This window comes from Podarcis tiliguerta, assembly GCF_965153285.1.
Source record: "Podarcis tiliguerta genome assembly, chromosome: 5".
In the NCBI taxonomy this organism is placed as follows: domain Eukaryota; kingdom Metazoa; phylum Chordata; class Lepidosauria; order Squamata; family Lacertidae; genus Podarcis; species Podarcis tiliguerta.
In genome coordinates this window covers 33,236,664-33,251,115 of record NC_139538.1, presented here as the reverse complement: position 1 = coordinate 33,251,115, position 14,452 = coordinate 33,236,664, and the positions used below count along the sequence as shown (strand labels likewise).

The 14,452-nt window shown below is 41.9% G+C and overlaps 1 protein-coding gene across 17 annotated transcripts in view; it reads right to left on the bottom strand.

The window, feature by feature from the left end:
* Window positions 1-13,867, bottom strand: part of PER2 (period circadian regulator 2) — a 28,129-nt gene extending 14,262 nt beyond the window's left edge. The window contains exons 1-9 of one of the 17 annotated variants that reach the window (XM_083442565.1): window positions 13,522-13,867; window positions 8,285-8,367; window positions 5,954-6,379; window positions 4,861-5,012; window positions 4,158-4,279; window positions 2,633-2,834; window positions 1,654-1,705; window positions 814-950; window positions 640-718 (exon numbers count right to left, since the gene is read on the bottom strand). In XM_083442565.1, the coding sequence (XP_083298691.1) occupies window positions 640-718; window positions 814-950; window positions 1,654-1,705; window positions 2,633-2,834; window positions 4,158-4,279; window positions 4,861-5,012; window positions 5,954-6,177 (968 nt within the window). In that variant the 5' untranslated portion in view covers window positions 6,178-6,379; window positions 8,285-8,367; window positions 13,522-13,867. Of the gene's footprint in view, window positions 1-639; window positions 719-813; window positions 951-1,653; window positions 1,706-2,632; window positions 2,835-4,157; window positions 4,280-4,860; window positions 5,016-5,953; window positions 6,380-7,364; window positions 7,525-7,551; window positions 7,767-8,284; window positions 8,368-13,521 lie in introns of those variants that run through there. The other 16 variants (XM_083442564.1, XM_083442573.1, XM_083442566.1 and 13 more) reach the window with 16 other exon arrangements.
* Window positions 13,868-14,452: the final 585 nt, after the last annotated feature.

Genomic DNA, 14,452 nt, shown 5'->3' with positions numbered 1-14,452 from the left:
GTGGAGTCAGTATGCCAACTTCCTGGCAGGTGGGTTGCAGCTGCTTATCAGTAGCGGGTGAGGTGGTGGGGAGGTTGGCATGGTGAAAATGCACCATCAGGAGCACCAGATTGACTATGCCAGTAGATTTACACCACAACAACCTTTTCCCTGCCTCACCTTTCTCCCTCCTGGTAAGCAAGAGTGACCCACCTACTGGGAAGATGGCGTAGTAGCTCTGTCCTACCCAGCAAGCTGCTATAGTGACAATCTTTCCCCTTTTCCTACATAGAACAAGGTATCAAAATAATATTAAGTTATGCAATTTCAGTATAAGTAAATAAAGAAAAAAGGAGCTAAGAGGTCATCCTAGAAATGCATCCCATCACTGTTTTGAACAACATTTCAAGAAAATGGGCATCAGAAAAACCTCTCCTGTCCCTAATGCAATACGGGTCAAACATGGATCAAATTCACAATTAGATTCACTAAGAGCTATTTTTTTTTAAAAAAAATCCTCATTATTTAAACAACTGCAAAGGTATCCCACCAATGACATTTCACTATAGTCACACATCAATATTTCCTACCTATTTTTGCATTTTAGTCAATACTACAGCTAAAGACACAACCATGCATATCATAGTTTTAGTAGTTCACCTTTCATCTACATCTTGGAACAAACAACTTGGGGTGTGTGTAGTTGTAAATATTCTTTTATTAGAAGGAATTCTGGGTGCTGAAAGGAAAAAAAGGACAAGGTTTGTAGAACTTGAGCACTTATATGAACAATATGCTTTATTTCAAGCACAAAAATAATTGCTGTATTATTACCTTCATAACCAGAGTGGACCTTTTCTGCAAGCAACACACAACAAAGCTGATCATCTTCATCTTGTACTTTGATAAGGTATGGAGTCATACGAAATGGGTGGTAGCAGATCTCACTAGTATGCTCCTCTTTCCCTGCACTAAAAATTGAAAGAAACAACAGTTGAGTTCTTATAGTCTGCATAGCCCACAAGCAGAATAAGGTCTTTGGTAGGTGCATCTAAGCGATGGGCTTTGGACTATGCTACTTCAATGCACATATGGGGACTCTTAAACCCTCCTTCTTACTAAAGCATCCTCTGAAAAATCACCGGTGAAAAATCAAGAGACTCTCCAAGGTGACACTCTAGGAAGTGCAAGGAAAGGAAAAAGGCCAACCTCCCATTTTCCATGACCATCTATGTGCAAAGGCCATTAGGCCTTATTATGTGAGAAGCAATACGTACAGTAGCGGCCAGCGAGGTGGTGAAGGTGGGACTCTACTGCTGTTCTCCTGGTTTCCCAACACAGGAGTTACAGTCGCTTACTGAGGGGAAGAAGGGGAGGGGTAAGTTATGGGGAGAGAGATGTAGTGGAGTCACTCTCTTGGTAAGCAACCCACTGTCTTGGGAAGCCGGGAGAGCAATAGAGCCCACCTGCACCACCTCACTTGCCACTACTGAATATGCAACAGCCTAGAAACTGCTTTTTGTAGTGACATCTTAAACTGTAAGGTCCATTCAGCTTTTAGTGAGGATTCTGGAATTCATCTTTGTAAGTCGGCTAAGCCACATACCAATGAACATAAACAGATTGAAGCAAAACATCTGTTAGTCTCCACGCTGACTTAAAATTTTGCCTCACCTGATGCGGCAGAAAAAAGACTTTTCCTCCATGCACTCCTGGGTGGTAGACTCTATAAAAATATAAAAGTATGAAAATGAATTTATAATCTACAGTAACAGAAAGAAGTGTATACTCTGAAAGTCAGAAAGATGTCCCCTGTAATTACTCAGCTGAAAACAATGCAAACACAGAGTAACTGGTAGAAAGATGCCTTTCTTCTTGTTATTTTAGTGCAGTTAAGAGAACTCTACATTGTGTTTGCACCAAACTAATTTATCTAATACTAGATGTAGTTGTTAAAATAGGTTTTCAAAGCTATAAGAGAAAATTCATATTTGAAAAATTGGAAGCTCCTCCCTAATCAAAGTTGCTATCTCTCAGGGCACGAGAAGACTGGGAAGTAACGGCATGAAGGTTGTTGTTCTATTCTGAACAATACAGTTTTAAAAGCTGTACAGAGTATATTCACATTAACTGCATGATGTTCCAGTGAAGGGACTGGAATAATATCAAAAGTAAAGTCTAGTTTTGCCAAAGAATTGAACGGAAGTATGCACAAAACCAACAAAAATTCTTCTGGGACCTTAAAAACTAATACACTTACTGTAACAAAAGCTTTCCTCACACAGAGTCCACCCTGTCAGACAAACAAGTCAATGAAATAAGCTCAGCCCCATGAAAGCTTCTGCCACAATAAATTTTTTTCATATTGTTTTTAAGGTACCACAAGGCACCTTGTTGATTTTGCAGCAACAGGCATACACAGTGACCTCTCTGGAGCATGTAAGTACAGTGCTTAATCATCTTATTAGCCAGATGAAATGAGACAAAACAGATCAGAATATAAAATATTTGTATCTAATAGCTTCAAATGACTGTGCCAATTAAAAAGAGCAAAACACTAAAGAAACTGCAATTTAGCAAAGACATATCCTAATGGCTCAAATGCAGATGAGCAGTGGTGTGGTGTGGGGGGCAACAATTTAAACACACTTACCAACTCCATTGCAAATAGTCCAGGATGGCAATCTGTATGGAGTAGTAGAGCTGTAGAACACACTGACATCCTGAGGTGCCAGAAACTCCACAAATTTGGCATTTTTAAATACATCTTTCTTACAGTGGAGAATAGAGGCAGCCTGATCGGAGATGTACAGAATTTTCCCAGAAGCCAAAGAAACAGCTACAGCAAACATATCCTTAAAAAACACACAATAAAGCACCCAATACGTAGTAAGTCAAAACTAGTTTAGTAAGGGAAAATGTTAAACAGAAGTTTTGTGAGTTACAAATATTCTAAAGTAATGAGACATGGTAGGTTTACATTTTTTCTTGTTACGAGTATTAGTATTTACCTGCATATTTATCAATGATTTTTTAACAAAAATGTGGCAATTGTAATCTAAAGCATATTTTCTTAGAAGAGTAACTCCATATAAGATTGTGTGGGGTACTCCAAGCAGTCATCAATACAATCTTCTTTGCCTCTTCTCCTTCTTGCAGATTGCCTTTGCACTTATCTGCGACAGACTTCCCATTTACTTAGAAAGAATAGGTTCCAATGGCTTACTCTTGACTCTTAACAATGGTTACACAATTATGAATGTTGAGTCTAATTAGCCCCAAGTGTTTTTCTAATGCTACTGAATTTCCTCTGGAAGCACTCAAAAGGTTGCAAAATAGTGCAAGATGGAAAGTCACAGAGATCCCCCACATATCACTGAAACTAGACCAAGAGCATTCTCTGTTCACAATGTGACAGATGTATGCTTTACCCTGGAAGGCAGTGGTTTCCTAGATTTTATTTTTCATTTCCTACAATGTTATCCTGCCTTTCCTCCCAAAAGCTGAAAGCAGCATGGGGATCTGGGTTGCTCACCCCAATGTAACCTCACACAAACTGTGTGTAGAAGACAGGCTGCCCTGGGGTCATTAGTGATCTTCACAGGCAAGAGGGAATTTGAACCTACATTTCATAGAGCATGTTTAACACTTTAACCACCATACCACACTATCTGTGACGTAACACGGTGTATGCTGTTATTCGATTTAGAAATATAGGTAAAGGTACCCCTGCCCCTACGGGCCAGTCTTGACAGACTCTAGGGTTGTGCGCCCATCTCACTCAAGAGGCCAGGGGCCAGCGCTGTCCGGAGACACTTCCGGGTCACGTGGCCAGCGTGACATCGCTGCTCTGGCAAGCCAGAGCCGCACACGGAAACGCCGTTTACCTTCCCGCTAGTAAGCGGTCCCTATTTATCTACTTGCACCCGGGAGTGCTTTCGAACTGCTAGGTTGGCAGGCGCTGGGACCGAACAACGGGAGCGAACCCCGCCGCGGGGATTCGAACCGCCGACCTTTCGATCGGCAAGCCCTAGGCGCTGAGGCTTTTACCCACAGCGCCACCCGCGTCCCTTAGAAATATAGAATCTGTGATTATTAACCACCGTGAATTTCTGCAACTCCCAGTTCAGTCTTTTAGAAAATCATTTGCGCATGTGTTCATGGGCAAGGATACTCACTGCATTCTTCATGATGTATTCTGTAGTAATGTTTTCAACATCTTCCACAGTATAGGACAATACATCAAGGCCACATGGATAGCTTTCATTAGTCATCAACAACTGGTAATATTCTTCATTGGCTACAGGAGAATGAAGTTTATATTTTGAATAACACTGTTTAAATTAAATCATATTCTGTAAAAATACATGGTAGTCTAATTAGAACAGAAAAGTAGCTCAGGAATATGCATCCTACCATCAAGGTTTCCAGAGGCTTAAACAAACATTAAGAAAAGACAACCTCTTCTATATATCTTCTGGTTGCTAAGCAGGTAGATGGTAATCCCCTCCCCCACCTTGGGTTATGACACCAGCTCTCAGGTGGCAGGTAAGGCGAGAGAGAGAGAGTGTGTGTCTAAACATGCAAGTGGTATCTTGTTTGAGAGCAGTTAATTTGAAATTTTTACTCTGCAATGCTTTCAAACTGTTCATCTGCATTACATGTTCATACTGAATAGATATCAAACAAGTCCCACCCTAGTGTTTTAGCTGAAGAAAGTAAAGACCAAGAAGAGGAAGGTTATGACAAATGAAATGTTCCAGGAATCCAACCAGCATACCAAGAGACACAGTTATTAATTCAGAATCTCTCTTGCTGTTTCCTACTGTAGTTCAACAATGAAGTTTAAATTTCACTGATTCAACAGAAAGTTATAGTTACCTCTAACTTGCTTAATGCTTCCAAGTGCATACTTCAGAGTTGCCAGGATACTAGGTTTGCCTTTGATCCTTTTATCAGGAGGAAGATGCCTTTTTAATTCCTGCAATGTTTTTATTAGTTCCTTCTGGGTTTTAGATTTAGATGGTAGTTCGCTGCTAGACAACATGAACAAAAACAATTCTGGTTTAAATGTAGCTTTGTATTCTGCAAAGCCCAAGTTCTTAATGTTTATTACTTAAGAGAGCAAAATGAGCAAAATGATTAACTGGATGCAGACTGGGTATACATTGCTCTTAAGACTATTGAGATTTATAATTATTTCTTCCTTACAATGAGTGTTTTACAATAAGGATTTATAAGATGTGTGGTATGATCATTCTTAATTTACTGTTATTTAATATACTGTTATTTAATATAAAAGAGATTACTTGAGAGAAGACCCAATGGAATTAATGGACAAGACTAATTTAGGTCTCTTTATTTCAATGGGTGAGATCCAACTGCAGCAGCTGTTAGTGCAACACAATACTCGTAGTAGAAGCCCTATTCTTAATGTAGTAGGGATGCCCTTGTGGGATTTCACAGGTCAGTCTGACTTCCTGTGAGATCTCATGACAGCATCCCTGCTGGTCCCAGAGCCAGCACATCAAGCAGGCCTTGCCTGAGAAGCAAGGTAGGGAGCTTAAAAGTTCTTTTGGTGCCTGGTAACCCAAGAGGACACAGAGTGAAAAGAACATTCAAACTCTGGCCTTGCTTTCTGTTCAGCATGCTGACTCTAGTCCCTCTTCACTGTTCGTGACAGCCCAGCTCCAAGGGAAACATGCTTTTGACTATAGGTGACTTTTGCATATACACTTTACCCTTGGAACCGAACCCCCTAATAAGATGTGAGCATGTTACATTTCAAGTTAGCACTTAAAAACCACCAACACTCTCAGTATCTCCATATAAATGACTGATGAGTGGGGCATATCCAAGGCACCATATTGGATGATTTTGTAGCTACATTAGTGCAAGTTACATATACTCTCTCTCTCTCTCTCTCTCTCTCTCATTCATTCATACAACCAAAACTACTATGTAGCATCATTACCTTTTATAGCAGTCTAAAGATTCCATAATCATAGTTGCTTCTTTCCCATTTTCTTCACCCTCATTGCTATGTGAATCATGCCCACTGGAGTAATTTTCACTTGCATCATTTGCACTGGATCCACCATTCATTTCAATATCTTCCTGAAGGGCTTCCAAATTTTGTTCATTCTTCATTTGAATATCCATGTTTTCTGCATTTGCCATTTCCAAATAGTCACTCATTTTGAGCAAAGAACTTCAGGGTCAATGACTGCTATAAAATATTTTCAAAGAGTTCAAATTGTTTCATATAGTTCAGAATCCAGCTCCTCCGTTACAGAACAGAACACCTGTACTTAGCATAAGCTGCCGTACAGTTCTGATATTTTTAAAGCCATCTTTGTTATCAGTATTCAGCATTTTCAAATTTTACATCTGAGTTCACCTAGGAGGAAGAAAAACATTTGTTGAATGAGCATGCAAAGAACTACTGGCTGAATCTAGATGAAGTTAGTCACACTTTGGTACCACTGAAGTCAGCAGATCTTAAATGTATACAACATAGTTTGCATCTAACCCCATAAATATTAATTGTGAAAAAATGTGTTAATATTCTGGATGTATTAACAAAATTAGTATATTGTTGCAGGTCATATGGTACATAATCACTTTAGATTTTCTGGTTCACCATTTCTATATAAATGATGGAAGGTTAGAGAAATTGTCCAAAAGCGCTTTGAGAGTTAGTCTCATTTAGGAGACTTAATATAACCCTGATGAATCAAAGGTTTATATACCCTAACTGAATTTTCTAGACATTTTACATCTTGACCCAAGCTTTCACAAACATGCAACACTCTTCTTCCCAATTATCTAGAGATGCATGCAAGATAATTTGCTTTTGGTTGAAAGAGGAATTGCACTTTATGGGCACTGCTAAACTACATGCCAACTACAAGCTAAACTCCTGCCAACCTTGCAGTTCGAAAGCACGTCAAAGTGCAAGTAGATAAATAGGTACTGCTCCGGCGGGAAGGTAAACGGCATTTCTGTACACTGCTCTGGTTTCGCCAGAAGCGGCTTAGTCGTGCTGGCCACATAACCTGGAAGTTGTACGCTGGCTCCCTCGGCCAGTAAAGTGAGATGAGCGCCGCAACCCCAGAGTTGTTCGCGACTGGACTTAACTGTCAGGAGTCCTTTACCTTTTTAAACTACATTACTACTGCTAGCCATACTTGGATACTTTCTATTATGAAACTTACTGTACTATTCCTCTTACACCAAGAAACAGCCTTGAACCAAATAGCAGCAAGTAACAAGAGGGAATAAGCAAATAATTGGATATAAGTATTTGCAGAGCCATAAATCTATATTGAGAGATATGGTCAGCTACTGGGATCACATCATGAAAGACAACTGTCATGCCTTACCTTATATTTTAAAAAGAAAGGTTGGCATAAATGTACCATATATCACGGTCCCTCCCAGCTAGCATCAAAAAGCACAACCTAGGTCCAGAATGCAATGCACTTAAACCTTGTTTCTTCCTCTTCTAATGTTAATTCTCAGCAATTAGGATCCGGACACTTCTAGAACTATAAAATATAAGAGAAATACCTGGAATCCCACCCCAATGATGTTCTCTACAAATATTTTGGAAGCACATAAATGCCAAAGATGGTCAGTTATGCCAACCCTGTAACAAATAACTATTTAGCCTTTCATTTACAAAAGAGCACTAAGATCTGATTGTCCTTAGAGCTTCATAGTTTCCAATTAGATTTTTCACTGACAAGTGGATTTTTCAAGCAACCTCTTGATGTATTTTTTAGTAACTCTGGAACAAAAGGTATGAGAAGGGGGAAAAGGCATTACAACTTAAACTAGGTTTATACAGAAGTACCCATGAAATCCAAAAAATGTTACACTATAAAATAGTTTCTAACAGATATAGAATTAATCAGAGCTCAAGAGCAGATAGCATTTTAAGACCAGTGTGGTATTTACAAAGGAAAGTACTTATTCCCCCCAAAACACACACAAGCAATTTTTTAAAATTATTTTATTTATTTAATAAAATTTATATACCACTTGATCGTAAAAAAAAAAAATCAAAGCGGTTTCCAAAAAGATAAAACCAAGAAATCAGAAAAAAATTGCAATACATGAAAACTTTTTCATTAAACAAAAAATTCAAAACATTTAGACTAATTCCTAAGCATACTTTAAGAGGATGTGAGTTCCACTAAACTACTCAGTCACCAAGGTATCAGATGTATGTGTGAGGGGTGTGTGTGTGTTCTTATTATAGTAAATTAAGAATTAAGGATTTTAAAGATTGAAAACATACCAATCACCTGCTTTAGGGGACACACCTTTTTCACGGGCTTTGAGTCAGTCAAACGGTTCTTTAGAAGAGAGCAGAAGTCGCACCTGTAGCATTAACAAAGACAGTTGTAAATTGGCAGTTTTTGCAATGAAAAAATCCAAACAAACTTTCAAAAAAAAATTCCTTCCAGTAGAACCTTAGAAACTAACTAAGTTTGTTATTGGTATGAGCTTTCATGTGCATGCACACTTCTTCAGATACACTGAAACAGAAGTCACCAGACCCTTATATATAGTGGGAGGGTGGGGAGGGGTATTACTCAGAAGGGTGGTAGGAATGGGTGATTGGCTGATAGATGTGGTAAACCTGTTGACGACTTTCTGTCATAGTAACAGGTGTAGATTATTTATTTTCAATCACTACCACAGTACAATTCAAATAAAATATGAACCATTATATGCAGCACATTTGCTTTCTTAACACCACAGTGCAACTATGAAATTGACAACTAACCAGCACCTTATACTAGAAAAGTGCTGACCACTACATGCTTCCAGCTAAAACTCAGAAATAACACACGGCCTCCAGCCAAGCCTTACAACATAACCATATTTGTTCCAGTTACTGGGACAGGGATTTACCGGTAAATAAGGAAGATGCATATTAGAAATTAATGCATCAACATTTGTTTTTTAGGAAGAAGAGTGATCATGGTACATTCAGGCATTGCTAACATTTTAACATGCCACTTTTTTTTAATAGAGGCATTCATACCTCTTGTAGGAACTGACCAAGCACCTCTCTCCTGAAAATCCAAGTCTCCTAGTCAGGTTTGCAACATCAAGCATTTAATGCAAGTTAATATTCTAATACCATTTCCTGCTTAATCAAGAAAAACTAAACTTTTCTAAACTTCAAATGATTCCACCATTTTTATTTGCATTCCTCAAGAGAAATAAAGTGGAGATGTAACAGATCTGTTAAATTGCCCCCAGTTTTACCTAAGAACAAAGGTTGCATCCCTACCAGGTACAATGGTACCTCCGGTTACGAAATTAATTCGTTCCGGAGGTCCGTGTCTAACGCGAAACAGTTCTGAACATGAGGCGCACTTTCGCTAATGGCACCTCCCACTCCTGCTGTGCTACCGGCATGCAACTTCTGCTTGCATCCCGGGGCAAAGTTCGCAACCGGGAGCATCTATTTCCGGGTTAGTGGAGCTACTAACCTGAAGCATTTGTAATGAGGACGGTATGTAACACGGGGTTCCACTGTACTGTTCATTATAACCATCATTAACTGACAGTGCAAAGCTGTGCATGTTTGCTCAGAAATAGGTCCCATTGAGTTCAAAAGAGCTTTCCTCCAGGTAAGTGGGTATGGCAGCTTTTGCCAACCTGGACCCCTCCAGATGTTTTGTACTACAACTCATGCACAACCTTACTAGCTGGGGCTGAAGTGAGTTGTAATCCAAAATATCTGGGGGGAACCAGGTCAGCAAATGCTGGTAAACAGAACTGCACTCAGTTTGCCAATAGTCTTCAACAGCAGACACACCTTTCCATCTCATAATCATCTCCAGATTTTCACTACAGATACTATAAGAATTAATTGGCTTGTTGCTATGTTACTTAGTAACTAGGCCTTTTGGCAATGAAAACCAGTCTGTCATAGGTATGTGCCATGTGTTTACATAATAGCTTAACGACAAAATGGTTTCACTGACTCAGCTATGAGCAAGCTACATTTGTTACTAAAATCATCTTTGCACATAAATAGGTCTATGACCAATCCTCTACTTGTCCTTTCCATCATATGCTTCTGTATGTTCAATGTATGTTTAAATGAAAAGCTGTCAAGAAACACCAATACTGTAACATTTGTTTTCAAAAGAGAACCATTCTTACAAATGAGATAAGGGTTTTCATAAAAGGAAGCTGAAAGGGTAAATTAAAGATGTTTCTGACACTTTAACCCCTTAATTATATTGGATTTCAGTGTAAAGTCTTGTCCAAATGATGAAACAAGAGGGCTCCACAAATTCTGTCAAAACTGAGAAAATAAGTGTTCTATACATTAAGGCCAACACATTTAAATACGATAAGAGTGGGAAACTAGGGAGAGAAAAAACTGTTTAAGGATAAGGGACATTGCAGAGAAGTTGAATGAGTTATTTGCATCTGTCTTCTCTGCAGAAGATACAATTCGAAGTCATTATTTCAGGAATGGTATCTGAAGAGCAGAGTGAAACAGTGACAACAGATGAAATTCTCAGACTTGGCAACAAAACTAAGAATTAGAAAGTCACAAGACAGAATGTATTGGAAACGACAGGCAAATTAGCTTAAAAATTATACACATACACAGAGAGAGAGGGTGCATACACACATAGCAGAACAAACCTCACAAAAAAGAAGAATCAGCATGGATTTTGCAAAGCATAGTCCTGCCTCACCAAACTTTTCAGTTCTTTGCCAGTGTCAACAAGCATGTGGATGGGAATTATTTGGCAGACATTCTAGTCATGGACTTTCAAACAGCATTTGACCAAGGTTTTCATTAAAAAAAATCCGGGTCCTCTTATGGTTCACTATCTTCTGACAATTGGAGAAGCAAAGATAAAGTAACTTTCCCCACCTTTCAGAACCAACATCATTGTTAAAATCAACTCTGAATTACAAAAAAAATCATGAATCCTAAGTCAGGCAAGTGAAAAAGACCTCTAACTAGCAGGCTTCTCATGGGAAATCAATGGGGGGGGGGGAATAGTAGACTGCACCAGTGGTTTATTATGAAAACCACAAGCCTCAGGCCAGGGCCTTGTTAGCCCGTATGAAAATCCAAGCCTGGTCAGAACAGCTTCAATTCCATCATCAGAAAAAATAAATCAAGTGCAGGGCCAAGTACAGGTATTCTCAAGTACTCTGCCACCTTGCCATGGGCCACTTGAATGGACCTCGTAGATCACAGCCTGAGAACCTCTATTGCAGAGCATGACATGATTGCCTCTTTTTGATTCAGGATATATGAATCCCAAAGTATAGGGGGTAGGGGGGAAATAAGAGCACTGGGAGAAAGGAACAGAATTGCCAACAAAAATAGATAAGATGTCATACAAATTTACTGAAGTTGCTGAAAATATCACCTTCTAGCCTTTAACAGAATAAGTTTTGTTCAGCCCAAATGCCCATCATTTGCTCCCCATTTTTTACTAGAGATGACCACCATCTTAAAAGTTTCCAGTTCCGCATTTGTCTTTCTACTACTAAAGAGCTTTCAAAATTCCACTCCTGTGTTTCATAAAAAGCAGCAAGGTTCTTCCTTGTAATTCCAGGCCACAAGTACAGTTACATAAATGACTGTGTCAGAGGCACACAAACAGCACGCCTGCTTAAAGGAACACAGCAGAAACTTGAAATATCACTTCTGATAAAAACATCTCACCTAGTTTCAATTACTAATCAACTCCACCTATCAACTGCTATAAATGATGTATCCATTAGAGCTCCAATCCTATGCATATCTACTTGTGGAAAAGCCTTATCAATAAAGTGAAAGTTACTTCTGTCTAGGATTAGACTACAGTAAAAGTTCTTAAACGTATTTTACATCACTGGGAAAGGCTGCAGCAGGTGTTTTCCTTGCAAACAACATTCTGAAATCCCAAACCAATGAGAATTATTTAATGCAGTATTTCTTGAAGTACTATACTGCTGCCCATATACTAGTATCAGGATGTTTTAATATTTTAAAGATGAGAGTGACATGAAAGTTTACTATCCAAACTAGTTTAAAAAAGCAAAATTATAAAGTCTTTTGAGAAAGCAAAAGATATAACTTGCCATTCCTTCTCAACAACGCCCATTTACTTATCCTGCCCATACACTATCTATGAATGTAACAGGTGTACTACTCTGAATTTACCAGAGGAGTACTAAAGGACAAAATACTGCATCGCTTTTGTAATCTACAAAACTATTAAAAATCCAGACCAATTTAACCACTATCTAAAATGATGGCCATCCAGCATCAGCAAACATTTGCATAATCAATCATAAACCTAGGGACTTGTTGCTAAAGACACAACTAATCTCAGTTACATCACATGATTCTGCAATGAACTTGGGGGGGGGGGGGCGGGCGTACAAAATTAACAAGGCATGCAACCAGCCAACGGGAAAGGTTTACAGCACCTAGAATTAAAAACACATCTTGGTTCACTGAAAGCGCAAGTGAAGCATTAAGTGTAAACCATTATTCTATCCTACTACCTAACGCTAGGCTCAAAGGATTAGAGAAAGCCACCCTGGCAACCCCTGCGCAGCTTACCTGGCAGCTCGCCTCCCCGCCCCCTGCCCCAAACGTACAAAGCGTGTAGTACTGCCTTCAACGGAGCCTGTACAGAATTTGGCCACGACTGACAGACGGAAAGCAGTCCAGTGACCCAGCGGTGGCCTAAGCGATCCGGTAGTGCCAGTCACTTACAACCCCCCATGGGAACCAACTCCAAGGGGCCTTCGCCCGCCCCCCCATAAAATATTTGACAGGGCCACCCCCTCCACAAGTTGATGGGCATAGCCATTCAAATGCTGTTCGCGCACCACGTCATGTGATCGATTATGCGGAGCGGGGCTCACCTGCCCTCCCTCCCCCTCCCCCCAATATTTTATTCCAGTTGGCGCTCCAAGGGGCTCGCTCCGGTGCGTGCATTTCAGGAGGAGTGCACCCTTATTATTAGTAGCACACTTACACAACCCAGGCACGCGCGAGGCCACTTCTTAAAAACTTCCGCTGCATCCCGATCCCCACGTGTCCTTCGGCTGCCGCCGCCCGCCCCCCCACGCGGGGGTCGCAAAAGCCACGCAGTTACATTACCTGCTGTACTTTATAAAGCCGCTTTTCATGCCCAAGCCCCTCTTTTCATTGAATCCCATTTATAAAAGAGAAAAAGACGACCCCCCCCCCACTGCCACACAACGAAACGCCTCAGAATAAGAGCAAACGTGGGAACCTCCTCCTCCTCCAGGTTCATATTTGTTAAGCCCCTCCATCCCACCGATAAATAGGCAGGAGACCCCACCCCGCACCCCACGAAACCAAACCAACCCAGGCATTTTCTCCCGCGCACAAAAGCAGCCTCGGCTCCACCGGCGCTGCCCCGTCCCGCCGCCCTTTTCCTCCCGCAGGAAGGGGGTGTGACGGGCGGGAAAAGGCCAGGCCTCCCCGCCCCCGAAACGCCACCAGCGCCGCTTGCTTACCCTGACCGAGGCTCCCGCGCCCCCCGCGCTCCAGCCCCGGCGGTGGCGGCGGGCGCGAGGAGCGGCAGACCCGCTTGGCGGAAGCCGCCGGTTATACAACGAGTGACGCTGCCTGCCTCGAAAGGGCTCCGCGGGGTCGGGAAACGGGGCGGGGGAGAAGGACGGGAGCGGCCGGCAGTCCTTCCTTCGCCCAGCCCTTCCCTCGTTTCTCCCCTCAACGGCTCACTCGCCGCCGCCGCCTCTTCCTTCCCCGGGAAGCGGCCCCCTCACAGCCCGGCAAACTCCGGGCTTCATACCGTCAGAAACGTGACCGTGCCTGAGGGAGCGCGCTCGGGCGGGCGGGGATTGGCTGAGGCGAAGCCACATCTGCATACCGGGTGGGCCGCGCCGCCGCTCGGGGAGCCTCCATTGGCCGCGGCGGACGCCACTCGAGTTGCATAAGCCTCACGTGTGACTCCATGTTTCCTCGGCAAGTGGGCTAGTAGAAGCGGCGGCGGGTGAAGCGATGTGGTTTCTCGGTGCGGCGCTGCTCGCCTTCTCCGGCTCGCTTCAGCCAAGGAAGGGGCGGCTTCCAGGAGGAGGCCGGGGAAGGGGGCCGACCGGCGTCCTGAATTGCCGGCGCCCTAGGCTTAGGAGGACGTTTCTCGCGCGTGTCTGCAGGGTTAGCCGGGTGGGAAGGCTTCTGCAGGGCCGGCCCTGTCGTTGGGCCTGCAGGAGAAGCTACCCCAAGGAAGCAGCAAATCTGGGGTGTCATGAAAGAGCAGCTTGGGCTGGCCCTGGAAGTCTGCCTTCTTTTTGTGCGAGGAAAACAGGACAGATGGTGTTCCTTTGATAAGCAGTGGGGTGGCCCTGATTTAAATAGCCCACATGACGCCACTGCTTTAAACATTAAAAAGCACAATAGGGTCGTATGTTGTTATTATATATTACC